This window comes from Bubalus kerabau, chromosome 17 (assembly GCF_029407905.1).
Source record: "Bubalus kerabau isolate K-KA32 ecotype Philippines breed swamp buffalo chromosome 17, PCC_UOA_SB_1v2, whole genome shotgun sequence".
NCBI lineage: Eukaryota > Metazoa > Chordata > Mammalia > Artiodactyla > Bovidae > Bubalus > Bubalus kerabau.
This window is the reverse complement of record NC_073640.1, coordinates 28,838,401-28,853,802: the sequence shown is the minus strand read 5'-3', so window position 1 is coordinate 28,853,802 and position 15,402 is coordinate 28,838,401. Positions and strand designations below refer to the sequence as shown.

The window sequence follows — 15,402 nt, the reverse complement described above, 5'->3', positions numbered from 1 at the left end:
CCCCCAAAGCTGAGCCCTGTGTGGGGGGCAGGGGTCCCGCACCTGGGCAGCACGTGTTCTTCACTCCCAGGCCCCTAGTGGAGCTGGCCAGCTGGGGCGCAGCCACCGCACGCCATGGGGTGGTTGCTGCCTGACCAGCGGTGTTGGTGTGTCCCCCACTGCCTGACACAAGCCGGGAGAAGACGAGGGTCTCACATCTCTGACAAGAGGGGCCTTTTACAGCCTCTTCCTCATGCCCCACCTCACCCCTAGCCTGGGTCCCCAGGGCAGCCTCCGCCTTTTGGGGGTACCCCTCTGAAATTCTAGACAGAGGCTTGGCGCTCCTAGAGTTCCGATTGTGATGTAAGAAGAGAATAGGAACTGGGCTGCAGGCAGGTGGCAGGTAAGCATCCTGACCACCCCCCTCAGGTAAACACTGGAAACCCCCACTTTCACTGCACTGGATCTGAGTGCCAGTGGCGTTGGGGACACATGAGGTCTGAGCACCCCCAGCCCGGCGCCAAGGAAGCAGTCTGTCGGGGCACCAACTCTGTGCAAGTGGATCTTACTGGGTGATTTCTGAGGAAGGGGAGGGAGGTGGGAGACCCCAACCTTTCAAAACGAGGTGGACTCCACCTATTTCAGGGTGGGAGGAGTGCAAGAGAAATGTATATTCTTTGAGACTTAAAAATTACTGCAAAGTGTTAAATGTCTGTCAAACATAATCCTGCTATCCAGCACCCTCTGCTTTCTTGTATTGCAAATCCAATTTTGTTTTTGGATTTTTCTTTGACTTAATACATTGAGGAGCCATTCCCTACATCATTTAAAATTCATGATAAGCATATAAGCAACAATTACACAGTAGTGTATGAGTGCATTTACTGTGACCCACCTAAGCAGTCCCCTGATGCTGGGCATCCAGGTTGTTGCCAGTTTCATGACTAAGGAAAGATAGGCTGCTTTATTCAAACTCCCCTCTAGGGCAAAGGGACTGAATGCTCTGTGTGTCAGGCTCTTAACAGAAGGGGGCGTTGGAGTGGGCAGAGAAGTGGCATAGGCTTTGCTGCCTGCCTTGGTCCATGTCCAGTGCATTGCTAGGAAGGAATTTGCTGGTGGAGCAGGTGACAGAGGTGACCTTCTCGGGTGCCTTCCCTTAAGTCACCTGCTTGCCCACCAGCAGGCTTTGGGCAGCCAGGTTGGTCCTCCCAACCCCTCTCTGGGTCTTGGGTCTTGTACTCCACCTCCTCAACTATAAGGGAGCAGCTCGCTGGTGTCACTGGTCTTTTCCTCGGAGGTGGGGTCACGCCTGTTACCCAGTTCCTCCCCCAACCCGCTCAGAGAAGCAGAGACCAACTTCTGAAAGCGGTTCAGCCGCTTTCTCCAGCCCCAGGAGATGGTTGGTTCTGAGCTTGTGCTCAACTGATTGTTGATGACATCTCAGCCATATGTAGTGGGGAGATTTAATATGCACAACCTGAAAATCCCAATGTCTGGCCTCGCTTGAAAGGTCAGAAGTTTGGCAACACTGAGCCTGTGTCCCCACCTCACGCCACACTCCTACCTTCTTCAGCTGGATCTTGGGCGTCTACTCCTGCACTGCCTTTCACCTGCTTTTCTGGCTGGTGGACCCTGTAGGCAGTAGGCTTTGTCTCCTGGTGTTTAGTAATAGCCAGCCCAAGGCTTCATGACCTGCTTGTGTAAACTGCACCTCCTTATCTCCGTGGAGGAAGCCTGACTCTCTCACGGTACCTTTCCCAAGGTTCCCTGTGGTCATCACAAAATGTTCTGCAAGGAAATCCCTACACATGCTCTGATGAATGCTGGTGCCAAAGTCCTCATCTGCATTTTGGGTTATTTCCGAGGGGAGAGTTCCTGGGAGTGGGCTGATGTGGAACCAGGGTCTAGGCCTGTGGGGAGAACAGGCAGCCCCCCTGTAAACCTGCTCTCTGGGGGCTGGTTTCTCCTCCTTGGGCTCTGGCTGAACCAGGTCACCCTCGCCTCCTGATGGAGTGCACACGCCATGGCTCTCCGGCAAGGCAGACTGGAAGCCAGGGTGGACGCAGATCCTAAAGATGTGCTGGTCACTGGTAGGCTGGTGTCTCCACAGACAGACTCCCCAGGAACCACTCAGAGTGGAAAATTCTAGGGGCCGGACAAGGACCAATCCACATTTTGTAGTACCTGGAGTTTATACAATTTGGAGGCCTTTTAAGAAAAAAAAAGATATAAAGTTACAAATACAAAAGTAGGTACAGGCCTGGGCAGGGGTCTGGGCAAGGCAGATGTCCTGAGGGTCAGCCCCTTGAGCCCCCTGTTGAGCTGTCTCTGGAGTGGGCCCAGGGGTCACCTCTCTGCGTTTGCTCCCTGGACTCCTGAGAGCCCAGGCTGGCCGGTCCTGTGATGGGACAGCGTGCTGAGAGCTGTCAGGACCAGGTCAGGTGCATCGCACCTGGAGTTCAGGTGTGGTCTGATGTATGAACACAGGGAAGGCTGGGGCCATGGGGTCGGGCGAAAGGCCTGGGAGTGAGGAACCAGGCTTACCACCCCGGCTTTGTGCTGGCAGGTGGAACACCTAAAGGAGAAGCTCATAAGCCAGGCCCAGGAAGTGAGCCGCCTTCGATCTGAGCTGGTGAGCCCAACAACGCCATCCTAACAGGGCTGAGGGGTGGGGAGAAGCTTCCAGGGTACTTATCACCACGAGGTTGCATGACCCATAATGGGAGGGAGGTTAATACTTGTTTGCTGATGTAAAGCAGGAGTGTGATCTCTGTGTATATAAATATGACTTTCCTTGTTACTTTCACACTCAGGAAAATAGAATGAGAGGGCTGGGGTGTAGCCAGGAGCCATTCCTATCTCACCACCCTCCTCCATCTCTCCTCTCCTCTGCCCTCATCTTTGTCTTTATCTTCTCTGGAGCCCCTTCTCTCTTCTTTCCGTCCATCACTGACCCTTCTTTCTCTTTTCTCCTTCTCTCTTCTTCCCCATCTTGGCCCTCTGCCCACCCCACCCTGTACTGTCTCTGCCTCCCCGCTACCCCGTCCTTCCCCCCACCTGCCCTGGCCACATGCCCCAACCTCGACTCTGGCTCTCTGCAGGGAGGCACTGACTTGGAGAAGCACCGGGACCTGCTGATAGTGGAGAATGAGCGACTGAGGCAGGAGATGCGGCGCTGCGAGGCGGAGCTGCAGGAGCTGAGGGCCAAGCCGGCGGCCCCCTGCACGGGCTGCGAGCACAGCCAGGTGGGCCCAGGCCCAGTGTGGTCGGGAGACAGGGGGCTTGATTCCCAGCAGTCACCCCAGCTCCTCACGCTGACTCTTGCCTGCTGGTCTCACACCTGACCCATCCCCACCTCCCATGCCTCTGTGGCTGTCCGTCTGCAGGAGAGTGCCCAGCTCCGCGACAGGCTGTCTCAGCTACAGCTGGAGGTGGCGGAGAACAAAGGCCTGCTGTCAGAGCTGAACCTGGAGGTGCAGCAGAAGACCGACCGGCTGGCCGAGGTGGAGCTGCGGCTCAAGGACTGCCTGGCCGAGAAGGCGCAGGAGGAGGAGAGGCTCAGCCGGCGCCTGCGAGACAGCCATGAGACCATCGCCAGCCTGCGCGCCCAGTCACCGCCCATCAAGGTGAGCCGGGGCTGGGTGGCTGCCTGCTGTATGCACCTGGGCTGTGCCTTGGCACTGGTCTCTGGAGCCCAGGACGGGCCAGATGTAGAACAGGCTTGTCTTGGTGAATAAGTAGGTGCAAGGGGTTGAAGGAATCCTTCCAGGTCTGCACTCAGCCTGGCCCCTTCCCCCTGTCCAGGGTCAGGCCATGTAGGCGTCCAGCAACCGAGTCTTGGGGTGCCAATGCTTCACTACATTCTGCTCTCGTCTTTGCCCTCCTTGTCTGTTCTGTGCCCAGTCTTGGGCCACAGCCAGGCTCCTCTTGGGTTCGTGAAAATGAGAAGATTCCAGGAGGCCCCTGCAGCATTCTGGAAAGCCAAGACCTCAGGGTTCCTCTAGTTTTTTTCTGCGGGATGTTAGTGGGATGCTCCTGAGGGTCCCCTCAGGGTCCTGGGGTGAGGGCAAGGCACCCACGCACCTCTGTGTACCCGCCCCTCCGCCCCTTCCTCGCAGTATGTCATCAAGACAGTGGAGGTAGAGTCGTCCAAGACCAAGCAGGCCCTCAGCGAGTCACAGGCCCGGAACCAGCACCTGCAGGAGCAGGTGGCCATGCAGAGGCAGGTGCTGAAGGAGATGGAGCAGCAGCTGCAGAGCTCGCACCAGCTGACCACACAGCTCCGGGCGCAGGTGCGTGGGTCATTGTGTGGCTGTCAGGGCGGCATGACGCTGGGGTCGCCCTCCGGCACAGTGCAGAGGCTGAGCACTTGGGGTCCCACAGACCCGTGTTCCAGTCCCCCTCTCCCAGCTGGCCGTCGTGACCAAGGGCAAGTTTCTGCTCATCTGTAAAATGGTCTGATCGCAGAACCCAGCTCCCAATGAGGCTTGACCTCATTGCAAGATTGACTCAGGGCCTGGCATACAATGCTCTTGGAAGGGTACCCTGGTCCATATCATAACTGACAAGAGATCCTCTCCCCTGCTTCCCAGGGCCTATGGGACCTTGGGTGGTGCTGGGCTGATGCTGGGAAGTAGCTACACGGAGCTGGCAGCCCTTTCGGGGAGAGAGATGGCCATCCTATCCCTCCCTTGTGCGTGTGTGTGTGTGAGGGGTGGGGCATCTCGCCTTCCCATGGGGCGTTGCACTGAGCTCCTGACCCTGGCTTCAGATCGCCATGTACGAGTCGGAGCTGGAGAGGGCCCACGGGCAGATGCTGGAAGAGATGCAGTCCCTGGAGGAGGACAAGAACCGGGCCATCGAGGAGGCCTTCGCCAGAGCCCAGGTGGAGATGAAGGCAGTACACGAGAACCTGGCAGGTAAGCCGGCCGGCTGAGCGCTAGCCTGCTCCCCACACCACGGCCCTTCACCCCATCTGCCTCTCACCCCTTTGTGTCCCCACAGGCGTCCGGACCAACCTGCTGACGCTGCAGCCAGCGCTGCGGACCCTGACCAATGACTACAATGGGCTCAAGCGTCAGGTGCGCGGCTTCCCGCTGCTGCTGCAGGAGGCCCTCAAGAGTGTCAAGGCCGAGGTGAGTGCAGGCCCTGGGTGGCGGGGCTGGGAGAGGCTCTGGAGCCCCTGGGTGGACACAGCATCCCCTACCATGCCCTTCTCAAACTCAGACAAACCCGCAGATGACAGCTCCCTTCCCTACCACACACACGGCTGTCCTCAGACCATTGGAAAAACAGTCTGATCAGGGGTAGGTATTTGGATATTTGTCTTGTTATGAGTCTGTAAAGCAAACACGTCACATATATCTTTATATTCCATATGGGCTACGCATATCTTTATATCTCAAACATGCTACACATATCTTTACATCTGTTAGGTTTAATTTAATTTTTTCAAGCTGTACTTGTGCAGTATGAGAATAACCAACGTCTCTAAAGTGCCTCCTACATGCCGAGCCTTTTATAGCCATCAGCTCCTTGAGTCTGTGTGACAGCTCCGCAGGATAGACATATATTTGGGGGCTCAAAAATAGTTCTTCTCCTTTAATAAAAAAAATCATGTCAATAATACATGGACATGTTGCAAGTACAGACTTCACAGATGGGCGTCGGATGAAAAGGAAAGGCCTCTCTCTGCCACCCAGCCCGCTCCCCAAAAGAAACCTCTCCCAGCATGTCCCCTAAAGGGTATCCTGAGCATGTTGAAAACTATTGACATGTATGTGCATGTACACGCACTTCCCTTTCTCCCAATAAAGGGGAACAGGTGTGAGTGTAGCCTGCATCTTGTTTCTTTTCCCTATGAATGGAACTTGAAATCTTTATCACCAGCTCCTATGAATTCCCATTTTACAGATGAGGAAATTGAGGCTCGAAGACATTGAGCCAGTTGCTTCTGGTCTCCCAGCTCTTCAGAGTAGAGCTGAGATTTGGGTCCAACTGAATCCTGTAGTCAAGGGCTGGTGCTGTGGAGTGAGGGCTGAGTCCCAGCTCTTTGCTCATCAGCAGGGCAACATTGAGATTGGCTTAGCTTCTTTGGGGCTCAGTTTCTTGCTCTGTAAAATGGGTCTGGTCACAGTACCTACCCAGAGGGGTTACTGGGAAAATCTGACATGTGACAGCTCAGCTTAGGTGCCCAGTCCAGGGCAGGCAGCGATGAGCAGGCTTTCAGTGGGGGGGGCAGCGGCCGGGCATGTGAGGTGGGTGGAACTGGCCCCCTGATGGCACTGCCCTTCCCCCACCAGATTGGCCAGGCCATCGAGGAGGTCAATAGCAACAACCAGGAGCTGCTTCGCAAGTACCGCCGGGAGCTGCAGCTGCGTAAAAAGTGCCACAATGAGCTAGTGCGGCTGAAAGGTGACTGCCGTGTGGGTTAGGGGGTGCCCAGCAGAGGGGGCCCTGACCTGCCTCAGGGGTGCTCCTGCCCTTCCCTTTGGGCCCCAGTGCCAGTCCTTGGAGCTGTGCCCTGTCATTTTGAGGGACTGTTGTGATGCCCTCTTTGTAAATAAGGGTACGGAGGCACAGAAATGTCACAGGGAATTTGCTCAAAACTTCATGGCGAGTAAACAAACGTTGCACCTTGGATCCATCCAACTCTGAAGCCTTTCCTCATGCCCATGGCAGCCTGCCAGGTGTTGGAGGAGCAGGGCATTGAAGTACTGGGTGGTGGGTGGCTAGAATGTCACTTATTCTGATGTAGGGCTTGGTCAAGCTTGAGAGAGCACTCGTTCACTGCCCAGCAGTCCAGAGAGCACCTGCCCTGTGCCACATGCTGTTCCAGACACTGAGGATATGTCTCTGGACCCCACAGAACCTGCCCTTGCCCTCATGGTGCTCCCTTCAGTGGCAGTGGGGGGGAGCAGACGGTGATCATTAATCACCCTGAGAACCCCATCAGTGCCCCTTTACCTGGGCTGGGGAGGGGTTCTCAGAGCTCCTGAATATCTGACAGTTGAGGGTGTCAAGGGGGCTTCTTGAAGGAGGTGGAACCAGGGTTGAGACCTGGACTGTGAGCTGGAGTGGACAGGTGAAGGGAGGTGGGGCCATGCTAGATGTGATGGGGAGTTTTCTCTTCATTCTCTTCATTCAAGCCTCTGGGATCCCCTCTAAGGGCTTGAAGCAAGGCGGGTGGCGTGATTGAATCTGTGCCCCAGTCAACCCCGGGGCTGCCCTGTTGCCTGTGCCCATCTTCTGCCTGGTCCCGTCAGCCCATCTGATTCCCAGACTCTGTCCTGGCATTCACAGTGCCCTTCTAGAATGAGAGAACAAGCTCCTTGGCTTAGTGGGATCCAAGCCCCTCATTGTGTGTGTGAGGAAACTGAAGTCCAGATGTGTAATGAGCTGTCCATTTTGGTATCCCACTCAAACTGGGTGCAAGGTGCAAAGTCTCAACTCTGAAAACTGACCTTTCCTCTATGTCCCCAAGGTGAGGCTGCCACCCTCAGTTGCTTTACTTAGCAAAAAATGTATTGATACATGAATTCACAGTATAGTGTGAATGACTAAGAACAGCTTTGTGGGCCACCTTGCCCTTGGGGGCCTTACTAAGAAGGTAGGATCTCTTGAGCCACTGGCCTGTTCCAGACACCAGTGGACACCAGTGTGGAGGCAGTCTGGTCTTGACCGGGCCTGTACCCATCTCTCCTGCCCCATCAAATCTAGGGAACATCCGGGTGATTGCCCGTGTCCGGCCAGTCACCAAAGAGGACGGGGAAGGACCTGAGGCGACCAATGCTGTGACCTTTGATCCCGACGACGACTCCATCATTCACTTGCTGCACAAAGGAAAGCCTGTCTCCTTCGAGCTGGACAAGGTCTTCTCCTCACAGGCCTCACAGCAGGACGTGAGTGTGGCCCCTGCCTGGAGAGGGACAGAGAGACACACCTCACATGAAGGGGGAGAGATGGGTGAGGGCTGGACGAAAATAAACGTAAGGGAGGGGAGACAGGATGGAGAAGCCTAGGCTACAAGGTCCCTCTCTTTACCTCTGGAGGAGAGAAGAGGGTGGGAAGGCAAAAAGGGCTTCGGAAGGGCAGATGCATGAATAAGCTAGAGCAACCCCCTCGTGGCTCCGCCCATCTCAGCCACACCCACTCTTGGGCCCATCCTCATAGCCCCTCCCACCCACACCGTCCCCGCCCATAATCAGCCACACCCACTCTCAGCCCCTCCCACTCACATGGCCCCGCCCACCCACTGGACCCTGGCTTGTGTGGAGGCAGGCCTCTCCAGCCAGGAGCACCACCTTTATCAGCCCCACGGGCCTTTCTAGGGATTCCATGCTGCTCGCGCAGACCCCAGGGAGGAGCCTGCAGCCTGTGTTAGCCAGGTGTTTTCAGCATCTGCTCTTCCCTCATCTCTGCCAGGGCCAACCTGAGAGGCCTGTTTTGCTTGTGCCCAGGCTAGGCTTTATCTTTGCCCCCGTCCTTTGTTGCTGACTGGCAGGCAAGCCAGTGGAGGTGCCAGGCACATGCTGCCTCTCCCTTGAGAGGGGGGAAAAGCTGGGGGAGGGCTCCTGAGCTCCTGGCCCAGGCTGCCCCTTCCTCAGGTGCCAGTGGGCAGTAATTACTACCCTGACTTCCTTTCAGTCTTTCGGCAACGAGGTTGCCCACTGCTGCCTAGTGTAAATGACTCATTAGTGACAGATTCCTCCACAGCGAGCTGGTTGCCCATGATAACACGTGCCATGTTGTTGCTGAAGGAGGGAAGTGGTCAGGAGGAGGTGGCTGGGGTGGGGGGCAGCCAGCAGCCTTGGAGGCTTCACATCCTCCATCCTACGTCTTCTCTGCAGGTGTTCCAGGAGGTGCAGGCCCTCATCACCTCCTGCATTGATGGCTTCAATGTCTGCATCTTCGCCTACGGCCAGACGGGTGCTGGCAAGACATACACAATGGAGGTGGGTACCCACTGGGTGGAGCAGGGGTTCAGAGTGAAGACTGCCCCCTTGCTGATTTTGATGGGGGTGCCCCTCATTGGTCTTGAGGTTCTGTGTGGGGCATGTTTTGCCTCACTTGGGCTTCACAGCCTTAGAGCTGAGCCCATAATTATTTGTGTTAACCCTAAGGCACCAGGCCTGAAGAGGGGGTGCCCTGCCTAAGCACACCTGCGTGGTCCCAGTAGGTACGGGGGAGGGGAAGGTGTGCTGACAACAACCTCTGGCCCCAGAGGTGTCTCGGCCTGGGCTAAGAGTCCAGGGCAGATTGCTGTGACGTATCTCAGGATTGCCCTCATTTCAACCACACACATGATTGGGCTCCTGTTGTATGGCTGCTCATGCTGGGCTCTGGGCGTGTCGGGATGAATGAGGGGGGACCTCGACCCTCAAGGAGATCCTTGGGCAGCGGGAGAGACTGGCCTATGGAGGCTGTTGTGGGGTGCCCAGCTCTTACCTGCAGCTTGCAGGGCCTCATCTCCGCACGTGTGCCACCCCTCCCCCCGCCATGCCCCATGCCTCCATGGACTGTGGCCTGGAATAGGGGAGTTGAGAGGAGGAAGAATTTTGACTGTAGACAAAAATGGAAAGCTGGTCCCAGGGCGTGTCTTTGGTTTGTTAGCATTTCCCTGGCTCTTGAGGGTTGCTACGGGATTCTCCAGGTAGAGGAGGAGGGCAGGTGACCTGGTGTCCCAACAAGGGCTGGGAGAGGGCCCTGCTGGCCCAGGCTGTTGGACACCCTTTGGGAAGGCTCCCGTGGTGGGCCTTTCTTCCCCAATCTGGACCTTCTTTTCCCTCAAGAAGGGATTGATTAGACTGTTTAGTGAGAGGCAGGCCAAAAGAAGATGGGAAGGGGGAGGGGGTGGTTGGGGGAGTGTGTGCAACACCCTTAGGCTCCCAGCTCTGTCTGGGGTGCCCAGAGTTGAGGTGACACCAGGGGCACCCATCCTCCAACTCATCCAGGCTGAGGCTCCACGTGCATCAGGCACCCTGCCTGGGGCTCAGCTGTGACCAGAGCGCCTGCCCGCGGAGCTGGCCCACCCACGGGGAGATGGCAGTGCCCACGGCAAGTCACCATGTGTCCTCCAGGTGCTAGAGAGGAAAATTCAGCCAGGAACGAGGAACCAACAGTGAGGGGGGGATCTGGTGTTTGGAGGGAAAGGAAGCTTCCCTGAGGAGGTGACATTGGTGCAGACACCGAAGCCAGTGACAGAGAGGAATGTGGGGCAGAGGGGACAGCGGGGCAGAGGCCACGGGGCTGGAGGGTGTGGGGAGGACACTGAGGCCCCAGTGGCAGAAGTGGAAGTGGGGGTGGAAGGTGCCATCCAAAGGGAGGCCCAGGTGAGGACTCCAGACTTGTTTGTAGAAAGGCCAGCCAGCCCGTCCGGCCCCAGTTCACTTGCCAGCTCTCCCCCAGAACCTGGCTCACGGCCCACCTGACACTGAGCCCCAACTCTGGGCAGCAGCAGGAAAGTCACACATTCCCAGTGGCTCCTCCCAGGGGGCCCAGCAGAGCCAGGTGTCCATCAGCAGCCCCTGTGTGCAGGGCCCAGACCAAGTTCCACCTGGTGCTCTGCTTTAAGTCTCAGGCCCAATCTTGGCAGGGTGGGGCCATTTTAAAGGTGAGAAAACTGAGGCCCAAGGAGGTGAAGCGGCTTGTAGCTGGTGGAGGGTGTTTAGGGGGCAGGCCGGCATGTGACAGTTTAAGTCGGGGAGGCCGGCCTGGGATGGGTAGCCAGCGCAGGTGGGGAGCATCTGCACAGGTCAGCCTTTGTGGGGAAAGGGGAGAGGCCTGGCTCACTGGGGCCTTGATTTTACCCCAGGGGACCCCTGAGAACCCAGGCATCAACCAGCGGGCCCTGCGGCTGCTCTTCTCTGAGGTGCAGGAGAAAGCGTCCGACTGGGAATACACCATCACCGTCAGTGCCGCGGAGATCTACAATGAGGTCCTCAGGTGAGGGGCCCTCAGGTGAAGGGCCCTCAGACGGGGGCCTCAGGTGGGAGTTGAATGCTGTGACTAGGCCCAGAGAATCCACCGGTTCCAGGCACTAGCAGGCGGGAGGGAGGAGGCCCACTGAGCCCACCTGGGACACCCAGACCAAGGCCCTCCTTTCCCTCTGGAAGTGCCCTCACCCTACCTGCAGGCTGCACTGGGTGGTGAAAAGTGAGAGTGGGGTCTTGGGGAACCCTGCCTCCAGGGGTTCAGTGCAGCATGGGGACTGGAGTTAACACCATCCCAGGACTTTTGGGGAACATTCCTGCCTCTGCCCTTCAGCAAACTCAGTGCCCGAGAGGAGCTGGGGCTGGGGAGGGAGAAGGGCTGAGCCCCTTGGTGTCCAGGAAGGCATCCTGAAGTGTGATGGTTGGGAGAACATTCCAGGCTGGTGGGGGGTGGGGGGGAATTGCAAGTGTAAGCAGAAGGCAGACTGGGAGGAGGGCGTGACTGTCCTTCCTGCCCTCAGGGACCTGCTGGGACAGGAGCCCCAGGAGAAACTGGAAATCCGGCTGTGTCCAGATGGCAGCGGGCAGCTATACGTGCCGGGGCTGACCGAGTTCCAGGTGCAGAGCGTGGAGGACATCAACAAGGTGAGGAGCTGGGCGGGCCAACGCTGGGAGGCTTCCGCCCACAGCGGAGCGGCTCTGCCCGAAGGGATAGGGCTCAGATGCAGGCTCTGCTGGGTCCGCAGGCCTCTGGGAGCCTGTTTCCTCCCGCGGAGGAGGTAGCGGGTGACGCCCCCTCATAGGGATGCCCCAGGACTGGGGATTTCGAAGACCCCACTCCAAAGCCGGTGCGTCGGCCTTCCCGCCTCCAGGTGTTCGAGTTCGGCCACACCAACCGCACCACGGAGTTCACCAACCTGAACGAGCACAGCTCGCGCTCGCACGCCCTGCTCATCGTGACGGTGCGCGGCGTGGACTGCAGCACCGGCCTCCGCACCACAGGTGAGCCAGGACCCCCAGCGCCCTGCCTGAGCACCCCCACCTCTGCCTCTCCCAGGGCGGCCCTGACCTGCCCGCGCCCTCCCCGCAGGGAAGCTGAACCTGGTGGACCTGGCCGGCTCAGAGCGCGTGGGCAAGTCGGGGGCGGAGGGCAGCCGCCTGCGGGAGGCGCAGCACATCAACAAGTCGCTGTCGGCCCTGGGCGATGTCATTGCTGCCTTGCGCTCCCGTCAGGGCCACGTGCCCTTCCGCAACTCCAAGCTCACCTACCTGCTGCAGGACTCGCTCAGTGGGGACAGCAAGACCCTCATGGTGGTGCAGGTGAGGGCCTCAGGTGGGCTGGACAGGGTGGCCATTAGTGTGTATGGACTTGGCCAGTTCCAAGAAGAGGGGTTCCCACCCCCTTCCTTCCCCTGCAGCCCAGGTACCCCGCAGGCAGTGCAGAGAAAAGCCTCTTGTCTTCAGCAGCTTCAGAGTCAGTGACATGTGCCCCCCACCCCATAGCCTTCCCAACAGACCTGGCCACAGTCACTCTTTGCTTGCAGCTTCCTCCACTTTAGCCACCTTGGTGAAGTTGCCCCCCCACCCCACCCCAGCTCCCCTCCTTCTCATCTTCTCCAGGGAGCCTTCTAGAATCCCCTGGTTGTGAGCTCCCTCTGATGCCCCTTCCAGTTCTGTGAGGACAGCTGGCCAGCCAGGTGGAGAGTGAGCTCTCGTGTGTCCCCTAGGTGTCCCCTGTGGAGAAGAACACCAGTGAGACGCTCTACTCCCTCAAGTTTGCTGAGAGGGTGCGCTCTGTGGAGCTGGGCCCTGGGTCCCGCAGGACAGAGCTCGGGTCATGGTCCAGCCAGGAGCACCTAGAGGTACAGGGACCCCCGCCGGTGCTGGGTCAAAGACTTCCGGTCATGGGCAGGAGGGAGGGTGTGGCGGGGAGGACAGCCTGGAGTGGGGAAGAGGGGAACATACCAGAGGGGGTGGAGCCAGAACTTGAACCCAAACCCAGTAGTCTCTTCAGTCCAGGCGTTTTTGTTGACCTCAGAGGTACCTAGGGGTCATCAGCTGGTTGGACGTGGGGCAGGGAGGTGCAGGCTGGCACACAGATGCTCAGTAGTAATGTTTACTTCTTTATTAATTCCGTCTTCCCATGGTTATTGTATCATCGTTATGTCCATTTTGCAGATGAGAAAACAGTTTTGGGTGGCTGGGGAGGGGAAACACATGGGTGGCGGGGGACCCACCCACCTGCCCTTCTCTGCCCAGTGGGAGTCAGCTTGCCAGACACCACAGCCCTCAGCGCGAGCCCATTCGGCCCCTGGCTCTGGGACCACTAGCCGCCCAGGCTCCATCAGAAGGAAGCTGCAGCCCTCAGGTGAGTCTTCAGGGAGTGAGCCAGGGTGGGGAGCCTCCCCCATAGGCTGATCACAGCCACTGGGCTGCCCTTATTGGAGTTGGCTTTAAATTTATAAAACTTCTGCAGACTACTTTCACAACCTTCCTTGGCCCTGGGAAGTAGTCAGGGCAGACAGTGCTGGGTCCATTTTATTGATGGGAAACTGAAGGCCCCTTGGATATGCAGTGTCAGGAGGGGAGGCCAGCCCTCTGGACTCCTAGCTAGGCCGCTAATGTGAGGCCCAGGACGCAATTCTCTGAGGCTGGGTTCATGAAAGACATGGCCTCCCAACTAGGCTGTGGATGGGTGATTAGAATCCGGGGCTCCAGTCCCCAGCTTGGCCCACTCACAGAAGGGCCTGGCAAATGTTTTGAGTCTAAAGGGGGTATGGGCAGCAGGGTCCTGGGGGGTGGGTCCCAGCCCAAGGCAAGCCTACCAGTGAGACACCTGTTGCTTTGATTTCAGCCTGACGGCTGGGGCTGCAGAGTCTCCAGGTGAGTGTGGGGGCCAGCAGCCCAGGGCTGCCCGCCCACCCGCCTGCCTGGCCGCCTCGGGTTGCAGGGCTGTGCCGGGAAGCTGGCTGGGTCTGGGGCTCGCTGCCTGCTGTCTGTGTGCTTCTGCCCGGCTGCCTCCTGCTCTAGGACAGAGGCTGACAGTTCTGGTGCTGACAAAACCTATCCCCTCCCATAGGGAAGTCCAGGCCATTGCCTGTGTGATGGACATGCCCACCCTGCCGGACCAGGGACCAGCGACTGGGTCTCCATGCATGGCTGGCCCACCCCTGTTGCAGCATCTGGAGCCTGTGAAGCAGAGGCCAGAGTGGAGGCGCCTCTTTGACCCCATCTCCCCTTAGAGATGAGAAACATGTTCAGAAGGAAACCATGTCTCTTGGCTGTGGCTCTGGGTGCAAGTGGCACAGGCTGGAAGGGCAGGCCCAGGCCATCAGTGTGGGCCCTTGCAGGGAGGGCAAGTGTGTTGTGTGGGAGGGTGGGCCCTCGCCTGGGCTGGCCCAACCCTCCCCAGCCCGCAGGGCCTCTCCAGAAGGCACAACTGTGGGAGCTGGGCGGTTGGTGGGCAGCCCTGTCCTGCTCTTCTCTGGGAGTAGAGCATCTCGCCAGGCGTGTATATAGTGTTCCTAGATGTACACAAGAGGCCCCCTCCCACGGCGGGTCAGGCTTTATTTATGGCCGGCAGGAGGTCAGTGGGTGGGGATCTTGCTGCTCCCCTCTTCTGCCTAGCACCAGGCTGTCTCCCTGCTCACTAGCCTCTTGACATTTTCCTCCCTCTGAAATCCTATTTAAGAACTTTTGGAAGCTTAGCCATTTTTACTTATTAAATAACCTTTTTACATAAGCACTGTCTGGAAGAGTTGGTCTTGTGAGCCCCTGATCAGACGCAGGGAGCAGGGTGTTGGCATGTTGTGGGTGGTTCCCCAGTGCTGGCTTGTCACCCACTAAGTCAGGATCAAGTGTCCTCCCCCCATCCTTATCATGGTTGACCCATACAAGTACTGGCACCTTCACCTAATAAACGGGAAACTCAAGCTCTCCAAAGGCTTGCCAAAAACCTAGCCACAGTGGTCCCTACTCCACTGCCTGCCCTCTGCCCTGGCCTTGCCCCCTTAGGTGAATGGCCATAGGTCAGTGCTACCCGCCTCCTCCCTCTGCCTACAGCGCCCCAACCATGGGTGCCATGCCCACCAGGCTCCCCACCATGGAAGTGGTGCTGCTCTGCACCTGGTCCCAGCCTTGGGGAAACACGTGCAGGGCTCTGTGGGGTCCTTGCACCAAATGAGCTGAAGCGGCCTCAGGAGGAGAAGCAGGGTGACCTCTGGGTCAGGGGAGCTGTTCTGGCCAGCCAGCACCGGGGGCTCCTGCAGGGAGGGGCAGCTGTTCAGAGCATGGGGTAGCTGCCTTTCTGGTCCCATCCCTGGAGGCCTCCGGGGGTGGGGAGAGGGCGGTGAGCTCTGGATCAGCCACCGCAGTAAGTGGCCCCACTGCAAGGCTGGGGTCCCAGCCCCCTGCAGGGTACAGTTGCCGAATGGCCTCAGAGGCATCCACTGGACAGGTGGGAGTGTGGCTGAGACAGAGGGGCTGGGCTGGA

At 58.2% G+C, this 15,402-nt stretch overlaps 1 protein-coding gene across 4 annotated transcripts in view; it reads left to right on the top strand.

Moving 5' to 3' along the window:
- Positions 1-14,652, top strand: part of KIFC3 (kinesin family member C3) — a 35,070-nt gene extending 20,418 nt beyond the window's left edge. For 2 of the 4 annotated variants that reach the window (XM_055552236.1, XM_055552233.1), the window contains 16 exons: positions 2,546-2,611; positions 3,081-3,224; positions 3,366-3,605; positions 4,098-4,271; positions 4,751-4,898; positions 4,984-5,114; positions 6,282-6,393; positions 7,699-7,880; positions 8,829-8,933; positions 10,793-10,923; positions 11,432-11,555; positions 11,783-11,912; positions 12,001-12,230; positions 12,638-12,772; positions 13,170-13,278; positions 13,990-14,652. In XM_055552236.1, coding sequence (XP_055408211.1) covers positions 2,546-2,611; positions 3,081-3,224; positions 3,366-3,605; positions 4,098-4,271; positions 4,751-4,898; positions 4,984-5,114; positions 6,282-6,393; positions 7,699-7,880; positions 8,829-8,933; positions 10,793-10,923; positions 11,432-11,555; positions 11,783-11,912; positions 12,001-12,230; positions 12,638-12,772; positions 13,170-13,278; positions 13,990-14,015 — 2,187 coding nt within the window. In that variant the 3' untranslated portion in view covers positions 14,016-14,652. Of the gene's footprint in view, positions 1-2,545; positions 2,612-3,080; positions 3,225-3,365; positions 3,606-4,097; positions 4,272-4,750; positions 4,899-4,983; positions 5,115-6,281; positions 6,394-7,698; positions 7,881-8,828; positions 8,934-10,792; positions 10,924-11,431; positions 11,556-11,782; positions 11,913-12,000; positions 12,231-12,637; positions 12,773-13,169; positions 13,279-13,764; positions 13,794-13,989 lie in introns of all 4 variants that reach the window. The other 2 variants (XM_055552234.1, XM_055552235.1) reach the window with 2 other exon arrangements.
- Positions 14,653-15,402: the final 750 nt, after the last annotated feature.